Below are 26,743 nucleotides of genomic sequence, written 5' to 3'. Positions count from 1 at the left end.
GAGGAACTAGAATATTCTCAAGCTTTTCATCTAGGTCTGGTCTGCCAGCCTCTTTCCTAGGCTACAGTCTGGGATCTTAAGGTATTTGCAATGATCTGTTCTGGCCATGTAATAAATATGGAGAGAGATACCAGAAGAATTGGTGGCATCAATCTGCCACCCTAAAAATGCTCCTCTTGCTGCTGTGCCTATTCCCTGTAACCAAAGGCTGTTTTGTGGCTTAGATTTGTTGAGGAAACAGACTTACAGCTCTTCTCTTTCTTCTGTGCAGCAATTTCCCTGGCAGCTCAGTAGGAATGATTTATTACAGATTTCAGCTGTTTAATTCTGTTTCCCTACAATATGACAGTGTTGGAGTAACTGAGCAAAAGGCAGAGATGTTTCCAGAGGAAGGCTGCTATCAGAGGCCACCCCTGCAGCAGAGGCTGGAAGCAAGGAGGAACAGTTTACCAGGAAATGCCTGTGTTCATGTACTGGACACTATTGGGAAGGAACAGGCATCTCACCCTTAAAGCTTCCTCACTACAGGGCTCCAAACTTTGCTGATGAAGCTGTTTGAGCAGCAGTGAGAATGCTGCCCTCCAGAGCCTGGGAAAGGTCTGACCAAAGTGGTGGTCTGGAGAGAAAAGGCAAATTCTGTCCTTAAGTGAACCTTCAAGGGCTATTTTTGGAGTGTAGGGGGTTGTTTTTTTTGGTTTTGGTTTTTTGGGGGGGGGGGTTGGTTTTGGTTTGGTTTTTTTTTTTTTTTTGGTTTGTGGGTTGGGGTTTTTTAATTACTTTTTGATGGTGGTTTGGGCTTTTTTTGGTACTGAAGAGGAATCGTTTTTGCAAATCCCTGTAAGGCAAGAGAGAATTTCCTTAAGAGTGAGCTGGCCTGAAACTCGATACATCTCTGATGTGTGTTAACAGAGAAATTAAAAGATGGTACCATAAAGTGATAGGGGATAATGAATTTCATCTAGTGTTATGTTGTCCTGGGAGACAGAGCTGGGGCAAGGGTATTGCAATAATGTTATGCTTTGCATGACAATAACAGCAAATGCCACCTTAACACACTTCCCCGGGGCGGGGTGAAAGGGTCAGTTTTCAGAGAGTCCCCAGGAAGGTGGAGGAGGCAATCAAGAAGACAGAAGCCTGAGAAAAGATGCCAGGAGACTTACAGATGAGCAGTGTGTAATAGCTGTGCATTTTTTTGCAGTTCAAGTTCAGTTTTCCCATTCTTTGTCCCAGCTGAACTGGGCAATCTTGAGAAACATACTCAAGAAACCATAACTTTAATAACATTTGTGATTTGTCTGACCCAGAGCCTGAATGAACAAATCTTTAACTTATCTGTCTTCTAGGCAGATAGATGAGTAGTGGTTTGTTACTGCACCAGTCAGGGATTTTAAACAGTTCACTGTGGTTGTACACTACTGTAGACCTGGTCCTGGGAAGCTTTACTGGTTAGCAGGTCCTCAAAAGGGTTTCTGTAGGTGTGTGATAAAAAGTGAGAGCCTGAGGTCAGTACTTGGAAACTTACCAGCTCCTAGAGCTGGACCAGAGTATCAAGTCTTTACTCAAACACATGAATCTATTAAGGTAGAGAATGCCATGACTTGTTCTCAATGAAGCATCCAGTCCCCTACCCCCTTTTGAAACCTAGGGCACTCTTCTGATTTATAATGCTATGTCTGGGTCTTTTTTTTTTTCCTTTTTTTTTTTTTCCTGGGCTATGCTAAGTTATTGCATGTCCTGGTCCCCTCTGTGGCAGAGAGCATGTGGGTCAGTTTGTGTAGCCCAGAGAGCTGGGTGCAGTCCATATGGCCAGCAGCAGATTGGGGCCAACTCCTGCTTTAAGAGAGGGGGAAACAGAGGAGATTAACAATAGGGAAAAGTGCTTGATGTAGAATATGTGGGTACCTTTTAATCCCTCCCCTTCGCTGGGGTTCTCAGAGGTCTCGGCACCACTCTTGCTCCACTCCCCACGCTGTGCCAGGGGCTGGGGGCTGCCCACCCGTCTCCTTCCTCAGGGCAGGGTCAGCATGCTGTGACTCAGTTTCCCTGAAGCCTGAGGAGAAGGAAGGGGGTGGAGCAGGACCAGAAAGGGGCAGAGGGGAAGTTACAGCAGCTGATAGGAAATGGCATTTTTGGGTGCTGCAAGGTGGCCCTACCCCATCCTGTCTGTTGGGGTGGTATTTTGGGGTGCAGTGGTACAAGCTGGTTCTGTCTGCCATGGAACTGGTGTTTCAGGATGTGGTTGGGCAGCTCTGTTCCAGCTGCAGAGCTGGCGATTTTGGCAGCCCTTGCTCCATCCTGCCTTTTCCCGTGCCAGGGATCATGCTAGGAAGTGAGACGTGGCTGTACTTTCCATGTCCTCTGCATTCCCATGTCCAGGGTGTATAATTATGCACAGTCCCATAGCACTGCTTCCCCAGCTTGTGACTTTGGGCTGCTGGTCAGGATGTGGGTCTGAGCTTATCTCAGACAAAGCAAGAATCAGTGTGCAGGCTGTGTAGTAACAGCCTGGCATCCCTTGCTGGCTCTGATTTGCTCCTGGTCGTGGAGCAATGGCTCTACCTGGGGGCAGGAGCAAAGGAGTCCTTGTAAGACTGGCAATGGAGGTGCCCAGTCCCAGCTGTTTCCTTCCTCCTCCCTATTCCTCTGTGTAACCCCAAATCTGCATGCATGGAGCATGTTTTGTAATAAATCTGCTGAACTGAGGGCAGGCAGAGCAAAAACAGGTGACTATAAAGAGGTGTAAGCCCAAAACCTGCCTGTGTTGTTGCAGCAGTATGAGGCACAGTAGTTTGTAATGATGATGACCATGACCAGAGACATCCCTCCCACCCTGTCGTGTGTGTCTGATGCTTCCTTCGAGCCACCAGCAGATTTTCAGTACAGCTCTTTTGTAAGTGGAGAGTAGGTCCAGCTTCCCGTGGATGCTGCAAACTGCTCTGCTTCTGTGAAACTCTCTTCATTTGAGGCAGTGCCCTAAGGGTTAAGCCATGGTTGTGGGATAGGGTTTGTAACAGGAACAAAGAAGGCTTTTAAGGTCTGTGCTGGCCTAGGAATAGAGGGAATTGATTGAGCCTTTCCCAGTGTGTTGAATTACAAAGGTCATGGAGACCCTTTTGCTGGGAGGCAGCAGCCTTTGAGGTCCCTGCTGGAAGTGGGGCAGAGAGAAAAGAAATTGTGAAAGTCAGTGAGAGCAACTTAGTGGAGAGCTTTAAGGTGAAAACTGGAACTGTGTCCTGGGGTAAATAATGTCTGAGCACAAGTCTGCATACCTTCCACCTGGGATTTTTGAGGGGTTTGGTTTTGCTCCACCTCCTTCCCCCTATTGCATTTACAGCCATCCCACACATGAGACCTGAATAAGCAGCACCTCTGGTGTACCCGGAACTTGGGTGGGGGTCTCCAGTCTGCTCAGGGCTGGTGAAGGCAGCAGAGGGTAAAAGGCAGTGCCTGTAAGGGAGGACCTTTCCAAAATACAGAAGAAGAGCGTCTCTGGTGCCTACAGGGACACTTTGCCTCAATAGAAGAGGAAGCTTGATACCACCTGAACTGGACCTGGATTTTTCAAGTGTAGCTGAGAAGGAACGCCCAATTCTAGCTGGTTTCCAAGCCCTTCTTCTTAATGTTGTCTGCTCAGAATGTCCCATGGGGCACAGCAGCAGAGGGTCCAGCAAAAGGAGCTGGGGAAAAGATGGATGGCAGAAACGTCTGTTTCCCCTCCTGCAGCAAGATGAAGAGTGGACACAGATAGTTTCCATCTTGACCTTTGGATGGGATGAGCCATCCAGCCAATGCACCCAAGACATATGGAAAAACACATTTTAGTGGTTTAGTCCTTAAAACTTCCAGGTTTTAGGTACCAGCTTATCAAGCATTTGGCCATTCAGCTCCATCCACTGGCACAGGCGTGCTCCCCCATCTGATATTTTATTTAAAGTAATTCCACTTCTGATCTTTATGTTGGATCAGGTGACCTCAGATGTGATTTTTGGAGCAAAGGACTGTTTAGGCTCTGCCTGGGAGATGAAAGCTGATTCCAGTTAATATCCCATGGGGGTCTCTGCAGCCACCACTTAAGTTAGCAGCCTAGAGGCTTCTCTACTTTTTTAAGCACTAGAAGGGCAGTACTGTGGGAACACAGAGCTAGATGAGAAGGGGGGCTTGTTTTGATGCTCTCAGAAACCCAAACATCTGCTCACCTTGGTAGCCAGCCTCTTATTGGGGTCATTCTCTGTGTATCTGTCTCATTAACCGGGAACTGTTTCAGCAGAAGCATCAACTTCATGGACTAGTTGCTGCTTAACATTGATTTTGAGAAGGCCTGAATTCCTTCATGTTGTTGCTCCAAATTCTCTCTTGTCACCCTGTCCTTTGGCATCACCTGTGCTGCAGAAGCTTGCCAAAAACAAACAAAAAGATGGATAACTGGGCTCCTTTCTGCTGGTAGTTTCCAGGTTTCTGACCTGGAATGTGCTGTTTGAAGACAGCAGAGTCTACTCACTGTATTTCAGGTGAACACTCTGCCACTCTTTTCAGCCACCTGGTCTGCAGAAGGGGAACATCAGGCACTTGCAAGTTGTTGAGGCTCTTGACATAAGGCTCTTGCAGGTTGCAGAAGTTCCCCTTGGTGTGGGAAAGATGTCAGAATCAAGAACAGCTTGGCTGTCTCTACTCTGCTCCTTCTCTCATCCCAGCTGGAGAGGGGTGTTGCAGATGGTATGTTACCCCTCTGTTAGTCACAAAGAAGGGTGTGGCAGGAAAGTCTGGCTCAAAAGACAGTCAGTCTGGCTTAAATTGGATCAGTCTCCAGCTGGTTAACTAGGTGTAGGGCGGTCCTTCTGTTTCTTCTGTGCTTGAGAGCTATGTTAGGGAGCTGACCATGTCCAAGAGCTCATACAGGTTTTTTGCTGCTCTCTCAGGGGCTCCCAGAGTTTGTAGACAAGCCCATCTTTTCAGTGGTGGTAGGCTGATTTAAGCATGTGCATTTAAATTGTCGAGTCCGTCCTGCTGGTGGCTGCTGAGTTTTGATCAGGAGCTTGCCCAGGTGCTGTGACCTTAGTGACACTGTGGCCATGATGTTTGCTCTGCTGACACATGCTGACCCTATGGATCTCCCCACTACTTCCCTAGAAGAGACCTGAAGTGCTGGAGCATCCTGATGAAAGGGAGGGTGCTCTGCAGGGGAAGCTGCAGGAGCCCATAAGGATGCCATGGGACAAAAACTTGTATTTTGTTGCCACAGAACAAAAACTTATCCTGAGAAAAGAGGCTCTGTGTATACATAGTGAGGATCAAAAATTCAGAAGTCCAGGGAGAAGCAGCAGTTCTGGCATACAATCCTAAGCTTTGGCAGAAAATCATTCTTTGTGCCTATTAATATGTGACATTCCAGCCCAAAGTGTTGTCCCTTGCTCCCTGGCCAAAATACAATTTACTTTGGCTTTAACTCCTGGGTGTCAGGGCTTTCTGTCTAAGCTGGGGCTCTGTGACCCTGCTGAAGACATAATGCCTGATTGACTTGTTCTCTTGCAGTATACTTGCCCCAAGTATCCTGTGTGTGGCTGCAGGCAAAATGCTGCAGATGGCCAAGTGCTCCTGGGTGGAAGGGACCAGAGTCCCTTGTCAGCATGACTGTGACCTGTGTGATGTGGAGAGGAAAGAGTGAGAGAAGAGCGTGTGTGATGCCAGTAATTTTCTGTTGTAGTCAATAGGAAATGGATCCTCTAGCTCTGACAGGCAGGGGCGCAGGTCTGTGACCAGGTGTGCTGCATGGAGCAGCATCTCGTGCTCACACCACAGCTCTCACTGGGCTTGGCACAGCTGTACAGTGGCATCTTCCTCCTGTCAACTCTGTCTGCTCTGGTCCCTCTGAGGAGACAGAGGTTACCTGGACAGCCCTTGGAAGGGCTTAGCAGGTGGAGGCAATGTGTGTGGCTTGGGAACAGGCCAGAATGTGGAAAAGAGGGGAGGGAAAGGATGTGGGGTAAAGCCTGTTTGAGCCTCAACCCCAAGCATTAGGGAATTGCCAGTCAGAGCAGCAGCCTGCAGAGGATCTCTGTGTACACAGACCATGTGCGTAACTTGCACTGTCCACACTCAGGAACTGGCCAAGCCTGTGAGCCCTGCATGCACAACATCATTAGCTGATGCCAGCTGACTGTAGCCATGCTTAGAGGAAATAATTTTACGTCTCCCAGGAATCTGTCTACCTTGGAGAGTAAAACTAGGAAGAGGCACAGCCTGGAGGAGCATGTTTGGCTGTACCCAAAGGCAGCTTAGCTGGCAGACATCTTGCCTGTGGATCTGAGCTGTGGTAACCCTCCCACAGCCAGCAGCGTTGGGCTGATAAAGGGAATGAGTTTGCCCGGAAGGCAGCCTCGGAGCCTGGAGGAAGCCCTCCCCTAGCATTGTTCCTTATCTTGGCAGCACTCCCAGCCTGCCTGTGCCCCTTCTCCCCACAATGGACTTGAGCCAGTGGTGTCACCTCTGCTCCTCTTGGGTGCTGTGGGGGCGAGGGTTCTGGCCAGTTTGCTGCCTTGCAGAGTCTGTGTGTGTGTGTCTAAAATTGCCCATTTTGTGCACGCTCACACACACACACACACACACACACACACACACACACACACACACTCCCTTTGTGCATGGGGCTGTGGCAGAGATGGGTTAGTCAGGAGGGGGTGAATCACAGGGGAATGAATCAGTGGGAAGCAGAAGGCAGGTGTTGGTGCAGGACAGGGCTTTAAGGGAGCGCAAGGGTCTGGCAGCTCATGCTGAGTGCCTGGGAGATGGGCTGAGCTTGCCAGAGGAGAGCTGGGAAAGCCACAGGGCTTAGCAGGTGAATGCAATGCCTGTGCCTTGGGAACAGGCCAGGATCTTAGCTACATGCTGAACTCCAGCTGTGGGTATGTTGCTATCCTGGAAAGGCTTGGGGCATCTTTGATGCTGAGGCTTTCCCAAAGAGGAGCACTGCAAGGGAGTGCAGGGACCAGGTATGCCTGCCTCCAGTGAATCAGGTGGATCTTCATCCCCGCACAGGGTGTCCAGCTAGCCCTAGGCAAGCTGAGCAAGTCTCTGTGCTGGTCAGATCCTGCCCAATTCTCTGAGAGAGCAGATGCAGTATGGGAAAATGAATGATATTTGTTGGGGCAGAGAATGATAAACAGATAGCTCTGGATTGAGTGAAGACAGCATGGAGGGGATGCAGGTAATAACACCGGAGATTTGTGGACATGGGTGGTTGTTGCCTCCAAAAACCGTTGTGTGACCTGGGCTCTGCTGCAGACCCTTGAGGGTATTGCTGGGGTTGCAGATGGCTGCTTCTCTCATCGAGGGACCTGCTCTGGACTGCTGGGTTTCCATCTAGCACAGCTGGTCTCTGCTGAGTTGAACTCCTAATTGTCCTGCTCATCACTCCTGCAGACAGCTCTCTCATGGGCATGGTGGAGGCAGCCTTGGTATCAGAGCTACAGCAGCACAACCAAAGCTCTCTGTGTCTAGGGCCAAACTTCTTGGAGCAGGTACTTTGGGAATTCTGTCTTAAAATAACATAGGTGTGTTGCAGCAGTCGCTGGTATTGCTACCAACCAGAGCAAGGATCGAATACTTGAACACAAGCAGCTCCTGCTGATCTCAGGCTGAGATGAGTTTCTTTTTTCAATATCCCCAAGGTAGGCAAGTGCAGGTACCTCCCATCCTCCTTGGTGGCACCCTTGGCTGGGCAGGATGGAGCCCAGCAGGCTCAACAGTCTCCAGAGATGAGCTGGAGCTCTGGCATCTTGTGTGCTGTCATGGGCAGAGGCTGAGAGTGGTGGGCTTGTGCAGCCTAGGGGAGGGCAGGCAGTGAAGGGGGCTCTTACTGCTGCTGCAAGCTCTGGGTTTGCAGGGAAGCTGCAGCTTGGCTCTCTTGGGAAGTGCCCAGGGGCAGGATGAGAAGCAATGGCACACGAGGGAAATTCCAATTAGATATTAGGAAAAATATTTCCCTGCAAGGCAGTTAGATCTGGAGTAGGGCCCAGAGAAAGGAGGCAGTTTCCACACTTCGTGACTTTGAGCCCCTGGCATGGGCAAACCCCAAGCAGTTTGCTTGAACTTGGCCCTACTGTTAACACAATTGGACCTAAACTCTCTGAGGTCCCTTCCCACTGTCGTTTCTCAGTTCTGCCGTTCTCAGAATGCTTGGCGATGTCATATCTCATGGACCATTGGATTGAGCAGCTTGGAGGTACATGGAGGGCTCTGGGTCTTGTTCTGTCTGTCCTCTTCTCACTTGGACTCATCCGTATGGTATTAGCAGTGGTGGGAGATGGAGGCACTGCCTTAGGAGCGTTCCTCAGCTTATTCACTTGTCCCAGCTTCTCTTAGCTGGAGCACCCATCTCTCTGTAAGTCTGCATTATTTCCTTCCCACATGAGCACAAGAAACCAGTGGGCTGTTAAGCACAGGATGTAAAGCATCCTCCTTGCTCTGCTGGAAGCACAGAGCTGTGATGTGTAGCGGGGTGCTGGTGTTTTTGGAAGACTCATGAGGATTCTGGCCTCCAGCCCTCCAGATGGAAAGTTTATCTTCTCTATGGTGCCTGTCCCAGAGATAGTGGTGATTGGAAAGGAAGTCACTTGGTAGCTTTTTTAAAGGTTGCAGCTGCTTGACCATCCTCATCAGATAGATGCTGAGATGAGCCCAAAGGACTGTCTGGAAAAAATTATTTGCTCCAAGTATTTTCTGTTTCTTTGCCAGCCTTTTATTCTCATGGCTGCTCTTTTCCTGATCCTGTCCTTTTGCAAGGCTGGCTGCTGGCAGTCTTATAAGCTTTGTCTTCAGGAACAACTTTGCTCTGTGATTTATTGTGTCTCTGAGCTTTGACCTGGTGTCTGATGCTGCAGAAGCCATGTCTGGTGTGTAAGTGTTCAGAGGGTGTTTACAGTGTTTGGCCCATCCTGTCTGCAAGAGTAATGTACCAGAGCAAAGGGGTCTGCCTTAGCCTTGGTGCCTGGGTTAAGCTGACCTGCGGCAGTAGCTACATCTGCTTTCTCATCTGGCAGAGGCTGGGTGGAAGTTTGGCCTCCCTTTATGTGAGTTTTCAAGGTCTAGAACATTTTCAAAAACCATGTTAGTCCCCAGATCCTTTCTGAAGTTTCTACTTTCAGCCTTTCCCTTGAGTTTGTTGACATTAGGCTGCCATCACCCTGTGCACTCTGGTCTCTCTTCCTTGGCAGTCCACATGTAACCCAATACTGTTCTGGGCATGCTGGCTTTACTTGGATATCCCTGTTACAGTACCCTCCTGCACATCAGGAGCAGCAGGATCTGATGGTTTGGGCCAAGAGATCCCTGAGGTCTGTTCCCAGCTGCAGGAGCAAGTGCTGTATGGCAGGAGATGAGCTGGTTTCTGGTAGGCCATGGAGAGCTCCTAGGTCTCTCACAGGCTTTGTCTCCCTAGGAGAGTCAGATCTAGAGGGACATCTGTGTCTTTAGGGCATGGATCAACCACCAGGTTGAAGATGTTTTGGACTTAGCTGCCTCTGCTGTCTGTGGGGCTCCAGGGGTGGTTCAGTCTGTGTGGACCAGGAGGCTGCAGTTTCATGGGGTGTAATAGGAGCTGGACCGTGTCTCCTGCTGCCCTTCAAATGGATACGCCTACAGTCCCTCTTACCCCCATGTTTCCCTTCTTAGGGCCTTCTGCTCACATTGTTTGCCTTCATTATGGGCAACATTGTGAATGTTTAGATGACAATTGTGTCACCCTTTTTCTAAGCCCAGCAGGGTGTTTCACCTTCTGTCCTACAGGAAAGAGAGGTTTTCCTTTCCTATGACAAGGTCCAGGACATTCAGTTTGTGGTGAAAATACTCCTTCCCTGCAGTAGCCCTGATTGTGTCAATTTTCTTAAATTAAGATGGACAAAGCCTCACCCTTATTGCCCAAATACCTGCCCAGCACATGTCATCACTCTGGCCTGGGCTAGACTTGAGCCTTTCTAAATTGCAGCTGGAAATGAGTGAGTTGGGTGGGTGTGCACAGGCGTGTGTGTGTGTGTGTGTGTGTGTTGTATCTCCTCCCCCTGTGTCATGTACATGTCTAGTACAGGGAGTGGAAAAGATGCTGAATGTCCCCACAGCTGCTGCAGCCTTATCTGCAGGCTGCAGCTTGGTAACCAAGTGGGAGGCCCTAGTGCCTGTGCTCAAGCACCTCCCTTGGAGGGCTCTTACAGTAAAGGGAAGTGTATTGCAAGAGGGCTGGCACTGGGGAGGGGCAGTTCCCACGGGGCAAATGCTGCAGTGCACAATCCTTGCTGCCCTCCCCACTGCAAGCCATTTGCCTACTCCCTCTTCAAATGTGTAGCTTTGACACCTGGAGCTGATCAGAACAATTCAGCATCCCTGGGACTTTCTCCACTGCCCTGAGGTGCCTGGTGACTGTTTGGGGAGGTACAGAAAGGTGATGGTGCTGTGGGTCTGTCAGGTGTCAGGGACTCTTCAGGGGAGTGCGTGCAAGGAGGCTTGGGCTGGTGGGGCTGTGGGTGTGTGACAGTCGGGAATGGGAGGGGCCTGGGTAAGTTAAAGTATGAGCTGCAGTGATCAGGAGGCAGCAGAGCACAGGTGAGAGCTGGGGTTTGCCTTGGGGGTTTGTGGGAACAGGACAGGGTCTGATGGTGGTTGAGGGTGAGGTGAGAATGAGCAGAAGCACACTTGTGGGGATACAGAGCCCAGCTGCCATGGGGAAGGGGTAATGTCGTGCATCTGGGTTTAGGCAGTGTGAATGGCTAAAGGGCATCAGGATACAGAAGGAGGTGGCTTGGTAAGGAGGTTTTGGATGCCTGTGGCTGTGTGTAGTGGTGACAGAGGGAGAAGAGAGGAGATGGCAGAGCTGGGCTTCCATCACCTGCTGATTTCTGTGCTGTCTTCTCCCAGCTTGCAAAACACCACCTCACCACCGGAGCTCCGTGTCAGAGGCTTCTGTTTCTGTATGCAGCTAATAGTGCTGGAAAAGGGGCTGGGCTGTTCAGGCTGCACACCTAAGTCATGCTTCCCATGGTGCACAGCCCAGGACAGGGAGCTGGCAGGAGGGGAGTTACTGTAAGTGATTATCTTAAAACTGGAGTTGAGTTAAACAGGTTAGTATACAGTTTGTAGGGCTTCTGATGCAGACACTGACTTCAGGGTGTTACTCTTCCTTTTGGAAGATCAGATAAAAGGGACTCCTGGTTCTAAAATTTGTAGATCACTTAGAGTGGTTAGGGCCTCATCCAGATTGCGTCTGGGGGAATGTGTCCCTTGGACAAACATCCTTATTGAACTTGAGCTGTGGCAGTGCATTGGTGCCTTGGTCATTGCCAGAGACTTCGGGGGTCATGCAATGCAGACCAGAAGTGGTCCTTGCCCTTGGCCAGATCCACTTGCCTTCTCAAAGCCATTCTATGACTGGCTGCACAGGCACGTGACTTGGTAATCACACGGTGGAAAATTTTCTATTGGTTTCAGTTGTCACCAAGCTCTGGACTGGAACAGCCAGTCTGCAGGTCGTCAGTGGCTGAGGTCCCCTAGGCCTGTTCCTCAGGCCACCACCCCTGAAGAGGGACAGGAGGGCTGGAAGGGAGCTGGCTGACATGTCCCAGTGCTTAGGTGGCCAGGGGCTTGCTTTCACATTATTTCTTGCCACAAGGTGACTGCTGAGGCCACTATGCTGCCCCAAGTCCAATGCCATGGGGCTCCCCAGGGCTTGCAGGTGGGGCGCTGGCTGCACCCTCTCCCATGCAGCAGCTACCCCTAGGTGAAGAGACACAGCTTTTTTGGGATGTGGAGCCAGCACAGAGAAATTTGCTGCTTGTGGACAGCTATTGTCCTGGGCCTGGCTCATGTCCTCCAGCACTTCTCACCCGGGTGCTGCCTCGGGGAGGGGAACAGGGGCTTGCCCACCCTCGACTCTCTGTATCAGGCAAGTAGGTGCCACCTCGGGCTAATGGGGGTGAATAGCTGCGGTGAAGCCTAGCAGCATCCTGCTGCCTCTGCAGGGATCCTCTTGGGCAGCGGAGAGTTTTCCCCACCCCCAGCTCTGCCGCTGCCTCTTTGTTTTCTGGCAGAAGCCTCTGTGCCTTTTCATTGCCGTTGAGGCGCCGAGCAGGAGCCTACATGTGCCGCATGTGCGTTTCGCCGGGAATGTGATGCGGGCTGGGAATCCTGCCGGGCCAGGCAAATCCCCTGCAGGGCAGCGGAGGCCAAACAGCAGCTTCTGGGGTCTCTATCCCATGGACCGTTCCTCCAGTCGAGCAAGGCTTCGAGGCAGCTGATCTCTCTCACAGAACCTTCTTTTGCATTGACAGTGCTTCTGCACCTTGCCACAAGTCGAGTAAGTTGGATGGGAAGGGACCGGTCCTCAGCTGGGCACTCGGGCTCTCTGCTGTGGTCCTGCCTCGCTCCCGCTGGGAAGGCACCTGCGATTAAAGCAGCGCCAAAGGCTATGGAGCTGGATACAGCGGTGGCTGAGGATTGCCTTGTGCTGTGCCTGCCTCTCCATGTATTTGATCTCTCGACTTCCAGCGGGGACTGAATTCCTGTGCTGGATTCTGGGCTCGGCTCTTGTGATAGGATCCAATTATTTTAGAGCTTTGAGCATCTCCATTTGCTGCCCATATTTGCGGCGCGCTGGCTGGAATTCCAAGTGATTAATGTGGCTGTGACATCCCTCCTAGGGGTGTTATCTTTGCTCGCTGTCCCCCACCGCCCCCCTCTTCCTCCTCCGGCAGCGAGCGAGCGAGACAGGCAGGCAGAGACAAAGGTCTGTCCTCAACCTGGGCTGTCCTCCCCGTAAGCGCTGCTGCACGGGATTTCCCTGCCCTGCCTGCTGCAGGTTTCCTGGGCTCCCGGTCGAACACTGGAGCTGGGCGGCCGTGGGCTATATCGCAGAGGTTTGAACCTGCTGGGCTGGGTGGGCAAGGGGTGCTGCTGGCCTTGGAGAGCTGCCCGATTGTCCTGCCGGATTTTAAGCTGCTTTTCATTCTTTGACTGCGCTTTCCTGGGAAGAGGGGCAGCCGTGCGTGGAGGGGAGGGTGGCGAGGCGGGGGTTGGACGTGGGAGAAAGCTTTACACAGGTGGCTGTCGCATAATGGGATCTGCCTGCAGACCCTGTAAACCCCCCTTCCCAGCCACAGGCTATTGTCAGCATCGCCGTGTGCAAGCCAGGCACCTGGGAAAGGTGTGCGGAGGCAATCCGTGCCAGGACGAGGGGCATCAGAGGGAAGGGGTAAGTCCCTGGGCTGGGAGCGCTGCTCCAGCTCCCCCAGCTCCCAGGAGAGGTTTCATTGTGTTATCCCGACTTGGTCGAGTGGAGGGGCTCAGTCCCTGCGGCACCTGAGTGTGTGCTAGGGCTGGGGAGGCACTGCATGTTGCTGGGCAGACCTCAGCCCTTGAAGAGGTTGCTGCAGCTTGGAGCCCCAGCAAGATGCGCTGCAGAGAGGGCTGCTCTCTTCTTGGGGGCTTTTGCACCCTTGTCAGTGCCGCCTCCCGAGGGATGGGAGGTAGCAGCAGCGCCTCAGGGACACAGCACTGTGGGCACAAGGAGGTGTTGGGTCTCTGTCTCTATAAAAGCTGGTGGTTTCTAGGAGCTTGCACGTCTGACATGGGCAACACCTCTTCCTCTCTGGGCTTGGGCTTCCTCTCCATTCCTAGCAGGGGCTAGCACTGAACGAGGCTCTGCAGCTGCATAAATCTGGCATGGCAGGAGGCCTCCTGAGGACCCTCAAGAGCAGCACTTGCCCTTGTAGTGGGGCAAGGAAGATCCCTCCCTCTGTATCCATTCCTCCTCCCTCTCCTTCTTCCTCTCTCTTGTTTTCACCAATTGTCAGCTCCTTCCTCCCCAACCAGAATTCCACAGTAGTGCCAGAGCCATGGCCAGTGGTCATTTTTCCCTTCAGGCACAGTTTGCTCTTCTAGCATCTTGTTAGCTTCTCCCTGGAATTGCCACCTCTGCTACAGTGCTGGAGGTAGTCCCCAGCCTCACATGTCTATATCTCTCCTGATGGTGAGATGCCTGGTCTGTCAGACTGTGCAGGAACCCTTCTCTGGTGGCAGCATTGCTGTTAGTGCTGCCATCCTTCAGGGTTTTGACAGAAACTTTCTGCCTGCTGGCACTTCACAAGTTCTGCTCTTAGCCTGTGCCAGGGAGCTCCTGGGTTTGTGCTCACACTGCTTAGATTTCCTTCCTTCTCCTTGGGTTCAGATAGGACCAATTGAGTTATGATTTATCCTCCAGACAGTCTGTTTCCAGCAGTTTCTGTTGCCTCTTCTCTTGCCTTGTACTCTGCTCGTTCTGAGGATGATTATTTGCCTTCTTCTAATGATGGCCCTTCTCCTTCCTGGCTGTGTGGTTCCTGCTTCACCCCCCGTGAGGCCACCAGTGTCTCTCCATAGCACTTCCCACAAGAGGAAGCAAGAGAGGAGGCAGCAAAAGGCACTTAGGCATTGGTTTGGAGTTCTTTGTGGCCTAAATTCTGCAAAGACCCCTCTTGGCCCTGCCAGCCACCAGGCTGGTGCTCTGTCCCAGGCAGTGCCCAGGTCAAACCTTCTTGTCCACTGGCCATGTGTCCCTTTTGACTGGCTGGCAGTGCTGCTCTGGGAAGCCACTGGATTTCCTCTGGATGAGGGTGGCAACTTGCGGCACAGCTCTTGCTCTCTTCCTTCCACTGGTGCTGTGCTACCAGCCCTGCCAGACTCCCAAGGGCTCTGCCTCATGACAGATAACCTCCCTGCCCCACACTCATCCTGCTTCCTCTCTGGCTGGCACAGTACAGCTCGAACAGCAACAGATCCTTTTGCAGGCTGCAGCCCGGCTTGTGGTACCGCTGCTGCACTGCCCAGCCGGGAACCCGTCCTCACTCTCCATCCTGCTCTGTTGCCTCCAGACTGAGACCATGGTCTGTTAATCCTGGTTTCCCCCTCGATGTGCTAATAGGAATGAAACCAGCAGGTAAGCCAAGTCCCTGACCCAACCCCACCAGGCCTGGCTGTGTTATTCCATGTCAGCTTCAGGTGGCTTGGTGTCCCCAAGGAACACAGGGTTTCTGCCCCAGTGCCTGGGACATGCTCCCTCTCTGCAGGTCATTTGGCACTGGTTATTTCTTGGGTGTTGAAGCATGGTGCCCTTCCTCAGGCAAAGAAATAGAGGAAGCTGTGCCTGGCATAGCTCCAGATCCAGGTGCTGGGAGATCTTGGCAAAAGCATGGGGCCCTGCCTGTTCTCTGAGCAATGAGGGGGCCTTGGCAGGAGCAGGGCAGAGAGTGGAAGAGCTCTGAGTGGGCTTTCTTTAAGAGGCAAAGCTCTTTGAGTCCTATCTTAGGGCGCCAGCACAGACTGAAACACTGTCTTTAAAAAAAAAAAAAAATCAGCATCATGTGGGCTTAGGAGAGGCCAAACCCCTGGTATGGGCAAATGGAGCCCCATGTGTTGTGTCCACAGGGATGGTACCTGTGCTGCTCAGCTGAGCTGGGTGGTACCTGTGCTGCTCAGCCCTGGGCCTGGCTCTGTCTCATCCATGTGGCCAGAATTGGGGCTCTGGCAATACCTGGCTCAAGGACAGGAGAAGGCAGAGGTGACCAGGTGCTTTCTCCCTGTGTCTGCTTGGAGTGCAGGAGGCCGTGGTCCCAGGTTCTGTTCTCCAGGGAGGTGGTGGGCTCCCTTGGTGCTGTCAGAGGCTGAGCTCTACTGTGAGCTGGATGGGCTCTCAGCAGGGAGGAACTGCCCTGGGAGGCACTTGGCACTGCCAAGAGAACCTCCCTGGGATACAGCCCCTTGCATCTTGAGCAGGGTGAGAAGCAGAGCTATGCCCCAGCTGCTGCCCATCCAGGCTGTTGGGATTCCTCCCAGAGGATGTTTAAGAAGATGTTAGGGTGTACTTGGAGACACTTTGGGTGATACTTTCCTGTTCCTGGCGTGGGGCTGACATTTTCTAGCCCAATGCTTCAAACAACAGTATCTGAGCTTGGCAAAAGGTGGTGCAGCCCCTTGTTTTGGTGGCTTGTGCTGGCAGCACCTGATGACTGGTGTTGAGAGCTCAGCTGGGAGGGGTTTGTGGTGCTAGCAGGTCATCCTGTCCTTATACATCCATTCTCCTGAAAGGCAGTGGTTGCCAGGGAGAAAATGGCTGTGACTTCAGTGGGACACGGGGAAGAGAATGAAAGGACGCAGGTGAAATTGTGTGTTTGTTCTGGCATGGACGCACTCTTTCTTCCACTTGCACCAGGCTGATTCTTGCTGTTGGTTGCTGATTTTGCTTCCCATTGCTTGATAGTGCCACACAAGTCATGGTACAAGTCTCCCTTAAGGATGGAGGAGGAACACAGCAACCTTCCAGGCAAGCAGGCAGAGCACAGCATGTTACCACTTCAGCATCCACCCACAACTGAGGGCATTCACTTGCTTTCCTACCTGCTTTGGTGCAGACCTCATGGGGTGCCAGGAGGAAGTCTTTACAAAAAGCTTTTGTTGAGGTTTTAGGCTCATGGTTTGTCATGCTGCAGCACAGATTTTCCCTGCTGCAGGTGCTCCTTGGGTGCAGTTGTATTAGATCTCAACAGGTCCTTTTCTGGCTGGTTGCTGGCAGTGCCCTTCCCCAGCAGTGGTGGTGGCTTTTGAGCTGTCCAGCTCTCAGAGACTGGTCATGACAGCCTGTAATTAAAAATCTTACTGGAAATGTCGTAAACAATAGCCTGTTTTCTGGGGCAGGTGAGGTCAGGCAGCAAGCTGATGCTGGCTTCCCCTGTGCAAGTTGCAGGGATGCAGAATTTGCCAGACCAGGATGCCAGAAAGGGATTGCACTTGAGTCTTGCTGCCTCTGAGCATCCATTTGGGGTTTTTGTTAATCTGCCTGGCCCTGCTCTTTCCAGCCTTCAGAGCAGTACTCACTGCTGGCTTGGGGTGCCCAGACAGTGACTTCCTGCTGGATGGGTGCTCCAGTGAGTCCCCATTTGAGGGATGCATAGGAGGGAGGTGGGGAGGGGCATGATCCCTAGGGATCGGCACGATTTCCTCCTTTACCTGGAGGCTCCTGGGCTGGTGAAGCCCATGAGCTGTCTCTGCCACAGAGGTGCTGAGGGTGGAGGTGCCCAAGGGCTCCTGCACACTCTGAAGGTGGTGCACCATGAGCCGCTGCTTCAGCTGACTCTTCTTCACACCGTCTTCCAGGCATCAAAGCTGCAGTGCCCATGGATTATGACCACAGGGGAGCTCTGTTGCATCTGCAAATCTCTGTTGTGCATCAAGGGCACATCTGAACAGGTGAGTGCTGTGCACATGAAAGGATTGCTGTCTGTGCTGGGGAAAACTGGTGGGGAGCCATTATGGCTCAGGGCTGTCAGGCTCCTCATTTCTGCCTTCCCTGACAGGCATCTCATATTGGAAGAAAACAATTCCAAGCTCTTCTCCTTATCTGTAGGGCCAGAAAGTGTCCTGTGCTGTGGGTGGAAGGGGGAGGAGGTGAACATGAGACCAGGAGCTAGCTGGAGGCCCAGAGGTTGCTGCAGTGTCTTGGAAAGCAAGGCATGAAATGGTCGCCAGAAAGAAAGAGGAATCTGTTCCTTTGCACAGGGTTTCATACAGGAAGGCATGCAAAAGGGATGTAAAATCAAGCCAGGTATGAGAGTTCACAGCTTAGCTTAAAATATTTGTGGTTTAAATGGAAATCAATGTGTTAGCACTGCCTGAGGTGGCTGAGATCTATGTGGCCTTTGATTTGGGAGGCTGGGAAAGGCTGAGCCTAAATGCTGCCTTCCCTGCCTGCGTGACCCTGCAGACAGGAAGCACCCTCCTGCCCTTCTCCCAGGAAGCGTCTGAATCACCCTAGCCCTGCATGTCCCCCTTTCCTTCCCCTCAGAGCCACTGTGGACCCTGAAGAGCTGGAGAGGACGTTGCAGAGGTTCGGAGGCACACCGTGATGGTGGGAGCCATTCCACGGCAGCCACGCCGCTTCTGGGGGGTGCCTGACTGGCAGGCGTCTTCAGCCAGCTGTGCCAACGACTGCCGGCTGCGGGGCAGGGAGGCTAACCCAGAGACAAGCAGGGGTGAGTAACTGTGGGGGCAGCCAGGATGGGCTGCAGTGTTGGGGGCTACTCAGAGGAATTGAGATTGGCAGGGACATCCGGAGGTTATCTGGACCAGCCCCACCTAGAGCCATTGCCCAGGACTTTGTCCTGATCACTTCTGGATATCTCCAAGAATGAAGATTCTGCAATGTCTCTAGGTATCTTGTAGCGCTTGGTCACAGTAAAACAAAATGGTATTTTCTGATATTCAGAGGGAACCTCTTATCTAGATATATAGATGAGATCTCACCAAGCCCTCTGTTCTCGAGATTGAGCAGTCCCAGGTCTCATAGGACAGATGCGCCATTCCCTTAATTTTTTTAGTGTCCCTGTTTTGTACTCTCAGATGTGGCCTCACCAGCACTGAGCAGAGAGGGAGGATCAGTTTGCTCAATCTGCTGTTAATCCTGTGCCTGGTGCATTATTGTTTTTCTTTGCTGCAAGGCACATTGCTGGCTCATGGTCAACATGGCACCCACCAGGACTCCCAAGGCCTTTTTTATTGTGCTGCTTTCCAGCCAGTCAGTCCCCAACATATCCTGGTGCATGGTTATACCTTTTATTACTCCTTTTAAACAGAGTCCTTGGTCTCAAGCACCTTGGCCTGCCATTTTCCCATCCACATCCCAGCAGAGTCAAAATAGCATATGCAGGCTCATTCTCCACATAGCCTTGATCCACTTGGAGAACAAATTTCCCTATTGCTCATTTGCCCCTAAGCCCTTGCTCCACAAGATCAGGCACAGCTGCAAAGACAGACAAAAGGCAGAGCTGCCAGGCACGGGCAGTTTGTCCTCAGTCTGCTGGTGACTTTTCCTGTATCTCCTCAGCTCTTGCAGCCATTTCAGTATTTTTCATGCCTGAAACAATCCAACATGTGGACAGGATTCTCGCAGCTCTCAAACTGGACTGAAAATCAAAAGTGAGGCACCATGCTGCAGAGAAAGGCAGGCCCTTGGAGCCGGCAGGAGTGGGAGGATGGTGGCCCTGGTATCTCCCAGCTGCTGGCTGAGGTGCTGGAGATGCCTGGTCCAAGATGGCAGAGGTGACAGGGTGCTAGACAGGTTCCTGTCCCTGCTGTGGGGCTGGCACCAGCCCTGCCTCATTCAGTGCACCTGGCCAGAGCAGGATGTCTTGGCCAGCACTGGGAGATGTTGCTGCTGTTGCCCAAAGGGGTGATTACAGGCCTGAGCCTCTGGGACTGGTCTGACCTGCCTGACTCCTGTGCTCCACAACAGCACAAGCGTGTCCCTGGCAGAGGGCAGGCCTCTTCCTCCCCACCTGTCCACACTTGTCCACAGGTGTCTCCTGCCTGTCTGGAGACTTCTCTCCTTGCTCGAGCCAGGAAGTGCATGCTGAACCTGCAGCTGGGTGATGCCTCAGGGTTTCCCAGAAAGGCACATAAGCTCATTCTTCTTTCTGTCCCTGGAGAGGGAGATTCAAGGGGGCTGTGTGAGGAGCCATGTCCCAGTGGGTCCCTTGCAGCTGGAAGCCTGGATGAGGATGGAGATCTGGGGCTGATCCTCATCCCTCTGTTCTCTTTTTTTCCAGATGCTGTGCTGCAGAGCACCTCATAGTAGAGGGCTCACACAGAAATCCTGAGTGAGAGGGGGCCAGCTCCCACCCTCTGCCCTTGCACCCTGACCTGTGGCACTTTACAGTCCCCCTCCTGCTGCTGCATGGGCTCCACTCGGAGTCCCAGCAAGTGAGGCTCCATGCGGCACATCCACACAGAGACGTCTCTGCCCCCGGAGCGCAGCACAGAGCCCAGCCTGTCCCGGCCCAGGGGGGAGACACCCTTGGAGCCTTCCTCACAGTGCTGCACCCACCGCAGCATCCTCATGGGCTACAATGAGACAGAGATCAAGCGCCAAAAGGTTTACCAGGTGTCCATCTTCTCCCATCTCTCCAGCTCCTCTGAGAGCACGGAGCAGCGGGCAGGCACCCGGCCAGCTGTCAAGAGGGGATACCCCGAGCAGCGAACTCCGGAGGGGGGGCGAGATCCCAAACGAACTCACTGGGGTGACAGGGGGGTGGATGGGGGCCCTCAGCAGCCTTCCCTGGATGATGACGATATCTTTGAGGATGGTCTGCTGGTGGAGGAGCTCTCCCTTTGTGGCTCTGCCCAGCACTTCTCCCACAGTGGGCTGCGGGTGGTGGAGCACCGCTGTGAGGGCAGCCCTAGCCACAGCCCCAAGGCCAGCAGAGAGGACAAGTCCCAGGATGTCTCCTTCTCCTCCTTCTCTTCTTCCTCCTCCTCCTGGCCCCAGCACATTGCTTGCAGTACTTTGCACATGAGAGACAGTTGCCCTGTCTCATCAGGGGATCAGCCCATAGACTATGGAGAGAATGGGGAGCCGTCAAGTGGCCACAATGTACTTCACGTTGAATTGCACAGTATTGCACAAACAACCCAGTTGGACCCTGGCGGGAAGAGAGAGAAGCCAGGGAGCAGCCCAGCTCACACCAGCAGAGCTAGTGGAGAGGCAGAAGGGCCAGCAGTGGCCAATGGGTGCAGGGAGTCCCCAGTTCCACAGACAGCACTCAGCCCCGAGCCGAGCAATCTGAGTTCCCAGGAGATGACACCCTGTGGGAGCAGCCATCTCAGCAGCAGCTGCCCAGCCAAAAGGAAGCTGCTGCCCGCTGGCGAGGTTATGACTGACTCCTGCTCTGAGGATGAGAGCCTGTCCCCACCAGCAAGGAAGAAGAGGGTCCTGCCATGCCATCCTGTGCCCACAGCCTGCCGCAGCACTGATGCCAAGGGAGCTCCGTTCTGGAATCACCTGCTTCCTGCAGCCAAGGTGAGCATAGCTCATGGGGAAAAGCAGAGAATGGCCTGGGGATGCCCAGAGCTCAGGACTGTGCTTGTGGGCAGTGTGGTCTGCTGTGGCACCATGCCCTGTCCAGTCCCTGAGTTGCAATACTGGTGTGAGCAAGGCAGCAGCTGACAGTCAGGCCTGACACACGTGGTGTGTTTTAACCCGCTCCTGACATCTTGTAGTCACTGGATCCTCTGCATGCAACTGGCTTTTTCTCCTGGAGAGCCTTGATTGGACAGGAGACAGCCTCCCCATGGAAGTGAGAGCTGGACATGTCCTGAAGCCACTTTTGTTGTCTGATGGCTTCATGATAAGCTTCATGTATACCAGCAACCTTGGGAAGAGGGCTGGCCCCTGCCTGCCTGATGAGGAGGAAGGCAGATGTGTGTGATGGCTTGAACTCCTGGCCATGATGCCCATTTGAGCAAGTGACCAGTGGCAGGCAGTGGGACTGGACATTCTTTGACCAAGGAGCCCAGTGCTGTGAGCAGAGATGCCACTGGCTTTTCTGCCATTTTGAGGTCCCTGTGGTATGTCCTCAAGGTGCCACAAGCTCTCAGGAATGGGGCAGACGTGTGTGGTTTGCAACCTTTCCTAGGAGCTCAGGAGCTGCCTCCAATTCCCCCTTTGTTACCCTGCCCTTCTTATAAGCCCCCTGCCTTTGCCCTGTCCTGCCAGCTGAGGCTTCAGCAGGCTCAGGCCAGACCTGGCACCTTCTTCTTTTTCTCTGAGGCATCCATGGTATGGGGACCCACAGGAACGGATGTCAGAGCTACCCTGGCTTCTTGCTGCTTGGAGCTGGGACACATCATCCATGGCACACAGCTCCATTGCTGCCTGCCTTTTTCATGACTGTCCCCCAGCCCAGCTGCCCCCAGCACTGTCCTTGCAGAGTGAAGCCCTCCAGCAGCTTCCCTGGGTTTTCCCGCCTGGTCATGCCAGCCAGCTCCATCATCCCTTTGTGTTGTGCTACCCTTTGTGTGGCTTCCAGAAGGGAAAGCCCCTGAAAAAGGGACATCTTTAAAAGGAGGCTGCAGTGTGACTGTGGCTTTAACCCCCCCACCCCACAGCTGTAGGATCCTAGCTGTGGGTAGGGGTGGCACTGCCTGGTGGCACTGCTGAGGACTTTGCATGAATCACCAGGGGACAGAACTTTTCGGAGGCTGGTCGGCAAGTGTCATTGTGGGTGTCACCAGTCCCTGGGACAAGGGGGTTTCACTGCATGGCTCTGTCTACAGGTGTCTTGTCTGGGGCTGCTCCTGAGACCTGCTTTCTAAAGAGGGAACAGTGTGTTGTACCCTAGGGTACCAATACCCTCGTTTCCAGCTGAGCCACTTCAGGTTTTGGGCAGCCTCATGTTCCCACCAGACACTCCAGTCCTTGTGCTGCCCTGCTGGCCACTCAGAGGCTGCTGATGGCTGCCCAAGGACAGGAGCTTGTTCCATCTGCTGGGACCTTCATGGGAATATGGGGCAGGGCAAGGGAAGATGGCACCTCCCAGGGTTGCTGCCCTAACATGGTTCTGCATTTCGTGTCCTCTCCAGAGCTCTTCAGATTGCACTGCGGTTGGGAGGAGGCTGAAGAGTGGGCTGCGTCTCAAATCGTGAGTGTCCTGGCAGCCCTTTGGGATGGACATGGGGGCTCAGGGTGGGCCTGCCCACCTCAGTGCCCTGCAGCCCCATGGGAGGTTCACCTTAGGTCGAGTCCTCTGCCCTGCCCTGGCCCATGTATCTCCCCTCCATAAGACTGCAGATTGGGGTGGGGCGTGGTGTTTCTTCTTCCCCTGGGATGTAGGAAAGTGAGTTCAACCTCTAGCAAAGGTATGGGGGACCTGGAGAGGGATCCGCATTCCCAGGGACATGAACAACCCAGGGCTGTGTGCTCTTCAGTCCAACACCAGTCTTCTCTCCTCACTCCAAGGCGACATCTCCGGACCAGCCTCCGGAGGAGCACTAGGTCCCCCACAGTGGCCTGGGCCACCACCACTGTCAGCCATGCTCTGCTGGGCAACTTTGAGGTAATGGTGCTTATCTGCTGCGGGGAGGTGGGTCCCAGAGACTCCACACAGGGCTAGCAATGAGTGTGAGAGGCTGCACCTGATGGGAACCGTGGTGTGGGGCTGTCCCCAAAAGGCCTAGCATGCAGTCACCACCACACAGACCCACCAGCAGCATGGCTCAGCCAGCAGATCCTTGGGTGGAACCTTCTGAGATTGGTGCTGTGAGGTTGAGCCAAGGCACTGTCACTGCTTCTCCCTGTTAGATGTTGGTATTATCCCAGCAGCTCAGGATGGGTGTGTCTCAGAGCGAGGTCTCTGGGCACATGAAGGCAAGCAGTCAGCTGGGTGCAGTGAAGATGGGGATGACTTCACCTGGAGCATTGAGGCAGGGGGTAGGGCTGGTGTTTGAGATTCCCTAACATTTCCCTCCCTCTCAGGAGTCCATCCTGAAGGGGCGCTTTGCACCATCGGGGAGGATCGAGGGTTTCACGGCAGAGATCGGTGCCAGTGGCTCCTACTGTCCCCAGCATGTCACCTTGCCTGTCGACGTCACCTACTTCGACATCTCTGAACACAGCGTGCCCTCACCTTTCCTGGTAAATGGATGTGGGGGAGCTGGGGGGGCTGTATCCTGACACCCTGGGGCAGCAGCCCCTCTCTGTAGGCTCAAGTAACCACCTGTTAATGGAGATGGCGTGCCAGGAGCAGCCTTTAACCCAAAAAAGCAAAAAGGGAACTAAGAGGGAATATAGACAGGCTCTGCTGCTTCATGGTTGTCATTGTCATCACCTCTTTCGTCACCACCTCTCTGTTTCTTCTCCTGGTTTGGAAAGGGGCTGAGCTGCGGGTCTTCTTGTTGAGTTCTGCCAAGTGTTCCCAGCAAGGGAGTCTCAGGCCCATGCTGGTTCCCAGCTGGGCTTTCCTTTGGCTTTCTCCCTCTCTCACACACTGTTTATTTTGCCCCAGGGAGTGATTGACTTGGAGGCCTTGGGAAAGAAGGGTTACAGTGTCCCCAAAGCTGGAACCATCCAAGTGGTGAGTCATTCCCTGGCCTGCAGTAGCACTGTGGGGATGAGGCTGGTTGGGTTCTGGTTGCCCTGCTTGGGGGGATATGCTCCATGACATTGTTAGGCAGGGCAGCAGCTGGAAGGGGTGTCTCCTGCAGAGAGGTTACATGGCCACCAAGACAGCATAGCAGAGGGGAGCACCTGGTACGTAGGGTGCTGTCAAGGAGACAAGGTGATGGGAAAATCTTTCAGGGAAGAAAGAGGTGGGTGAGGGTTTTGGCACTGCACATCACACTGCAAAGTGTGATGTGCAGTGGGGATGGGATGTGATGGAAGAGGAGCACAGGTGTGAAGGTGGGTGGATACAACTGACCTTAACTCAGGTTAAGCCCTCTAGGACTGGTGTGAGCCTTTCTGGATCCTTGGTCTAGCAGCTTCTGCTCCCAGATGCCCCACCTCTACCCTGCATCCTTCCCAGTCTCACCCCTACCCCTCTGCCCCCAGACCTTATTTAACCCCAACAAGACTGTGGTGAAGATGTTCTTGGTGACATACGACTTCCAGGACATGCCGGCCAACCACATGACCTTTCTACGCCATCGCATCTTCCTGGTGCCCGTGGGGGAGGCAGAGGGGTCCACAGTGGCCCCCAGTGACCCACTGGGCACCAGCCCACCCCGCAGGGTCCTCTGCTACCTGATGCATCTAAGGTAAAGCATGCTGGGGGAATGGGCACCAGGTCATCCCTGGGCTCCTCTCTTGTCTTGTCCCAAGCCTGCAAGACAGGAGGAGGGACTGGGGAGGAGCAGGGACCAGCTGCTCCTTTGGGGAGGTTGGAGTTGCCACCCAGCCCAAGGGCAGCTGTCTCTGTCCCTCTGAAGGCAACCAGGGGCCAGAGAAGTCAAGGGGGTTGTGCCCTCACTGAGCATGCCCTGCCCTTACCTGGGGAGCCTGAGGTCCCTCTGCCCTGCTCGTCTCCACGCAGGTTTCACAGCTCCAAGTCAGGGAAGATCTACCTTCATGATGATATTCGGCTGCTTTTCTCCCGCAAGTCGATCGAGGTGGATTCGGGGATACCCTACGAACTGAAATCCTTCACAGAGATGCCGCGGAACCCCTGCTACTCACCCCGGGCCTGACCTCCTTCACTCCCCGCCCCCCAGGGCCACTGGGGAGCCTCCACCCAGCGCTCTGGGGAGAGATGAGTAAAGGGCCAGCAAGCACTGCTTTGAGATACCACTCACCCTCCTGACCAGCACGGACACCACGCTCTGCAGCAGGGCTGGGATCACCCATAGGGCTTCACCAAGAGGGGCAGGGGCTGAGGAGCACCCTGGCATTCCAGGGACATGCCCAAGCCTTCTGCTGGCACTGCTCCCAGCTTGGAGACTTGGCTGTGGCTGAGGTGGATGGGTGTAGAGTGAAGAGTTGGACTGGAGCTGTGAGTGAGACCACCTACACTGGTCTCAGGTCTGGGAGCAGAAAGTGTGGAAGAGTTTGTATTTATTAGTATTTATTGTTGCTGGGAGCACAGAGGAGGCTCGTGCAGAGGATCAGAGGTGCTGTGCTTTTACTTCCCCTCAGCCCTGCCTGCACCAGACTGCCTGTGTTCAGGCAGGGCTGTGGGGACTGTGAGGATGACTAGGGACAGGGAAGCCTCAGCCGATGGAAGGGAGAGTTACCCAGTGCTTACACAGGGTCTAGCTCCCAGATCAGAGGTGTATTAAAAGCCCACTGACAGGCTGAGCCTCGCTGGCACCAGCTTTGCAGGGCCAGCCCAACTCCAAGCAGCTTGGAGAGGGCTGCGCTTATCTTCTGAGTCTTTTAGGGTAAGCCAGACCCCAAGAGACCTGTGGCTGTCAAGGAAGTGGCCACTGCCAGGTTCCTGAAGGTAAGAGACACAGCTGCCACGTGGATGGGGACCTGGAGCTCTTTGCAGGAATATGGGGATAGCCCTCTGGGCAAGAGCCTCCAGAGCACGTGAGCTGTGGATCTGAGAAGATTGCCAAAAAAAAAAAAAAAAAAAAAAAGGAACTTTGCACTGTCTGTGGGTGTGGGGTGAATCCCATGCAGGAGGCAGCGTAGGGCAGGGTCTGCCGGCAGGGTGATCCAGGAGCTAGAGGATGGTCAGGAGCCCCAGCTTAGAAAAATGGGGAAAGGGGGAAGCAACAGAGGAAATCAAACTCTGGGAGCTGGGCTGGTTCCTCAGGAGCAGGACTGGGAGAATCCAGACTGGTGCAGTTAGAGGGACAGGGCCAAGAGTAAAACAAGCTTGCACATTCCCTGTCTGTATCACCTCTCTGCCCTCTGAGGGTCTCGGCAAGGCACCCCTACCCCTGCCAGCCCGGGCTGGGGGATCCTCAGCCCCACCGTCAGAGAGAACACGACGGGGACAGGCCCATCAGTCCCACCGCTGAGGCCGAGAGCCCAGCGCGGGGGGCTCAGTGTGGGGATGGGCCAGGACTGGGGGCTGTGGGGGCGAGGTCCTGCCCTGTCCGGCCCGGCGGCGGCCGAGGGGCTCCGGCCCTGCTGCACTGGGGTTAGGAAGCCTGAACCAGCCCATATACTCACACTAGGGGCCTGAACCCGCCTCACACCGGGGTTTGCTCCCCCCAGACCGGGGCCCTGATCCCCCAAAACGTGGATCTGAATCCCCCCAGACACCGGGGGCCGCTCCCCCACTGCCCTGGCCAGCGGGTCTCGGGCACCGCCATCACACCGGAGTCCCCCTCGCCCCCAGGTCACCGGGGCTGCCCCTCTCGCCGTAGCCCTGCGGGCTCGCGAAGGCCGTGCCGGTACTTTTCGTGTTCGTTTCTAATTTAATAAACATCCATTTGGAGCTCCAGAACGAGACCG

General features: G+C 53.8%; 1 protein-coding gene across 2 annotated transcripts in view; it reads left to right on the top strand.

The window, feature by feature from the left end:
* The window catches only part of ATOSB (atos homolog B), a 38,846-nt gene extending 12,121 nt beyond the window's left edge, over positions 1 to 26,725 (top strand). For both annotated transcript variants that reach the window (XM_084224747.1, XM_084224748.1), the window contains exons 2-10: positions 17,167 to 17,259; positions 17,855 to 18,041; positions 19,614 to 20,863; positions 22,426 to 22,484; positions 22,802 to 22,898; positions 23,318 to 23,476; positions 23,847 to 23,915; positions 24,392 to 24,597; positions 24,873 to 26,725. In XM_084224747.1, the coding sequence (XP_084080873.1) occupies positions 19,778 to 20,863; positions 22,426 to 22,484; positions 22,802 to 22,898; positions 23,318 to 23,476; positions 23,847 to 23,915; positions 24,392 to 24,597; positions 24,873 to 25,026 (1,830 nt within the window). In that variant the 5' untranslated portion in view covers positions 17,167 to 17,259; positions 17,855 to 18,041; positions 19,614 to 19,777 and the 3' untranslated portion in view covers positions 25,027 to 26,725. The remainder of the gene's footprint in view (positions 1 to 17,166; positions 17,260 to 17,854; positions 18,042 to 19,613; positions 20,864 to 22,425; positions 22,485 to 22,801; positions 22,899 to 23,317; positions 23,477 to 23,846; positions 23,916 to 24,391; positions 24,598 to 24,872) is intronic.
* Positions 26,726 to 26,743: the final 18 nt, after the last annotated feature.

This window comes from Fringilla coelebs (genome assembly GCF_963513975.1).
Source record: "Fringilla coelebs genome assembly, chromosome: Z".
Classification (NCBI taxonomy): domain Eukaryota; kingdom Metazoa; phylum Chordata; class Aves; order Passeriformes; family Fringillidae; genus Fringilla; species Fringilla coelebs.
The sequence above is the reverse complement of the archived record's forward strand: the minus strand, read 5'-3'. Positions and strand labels throughout refer to the sequence as shown.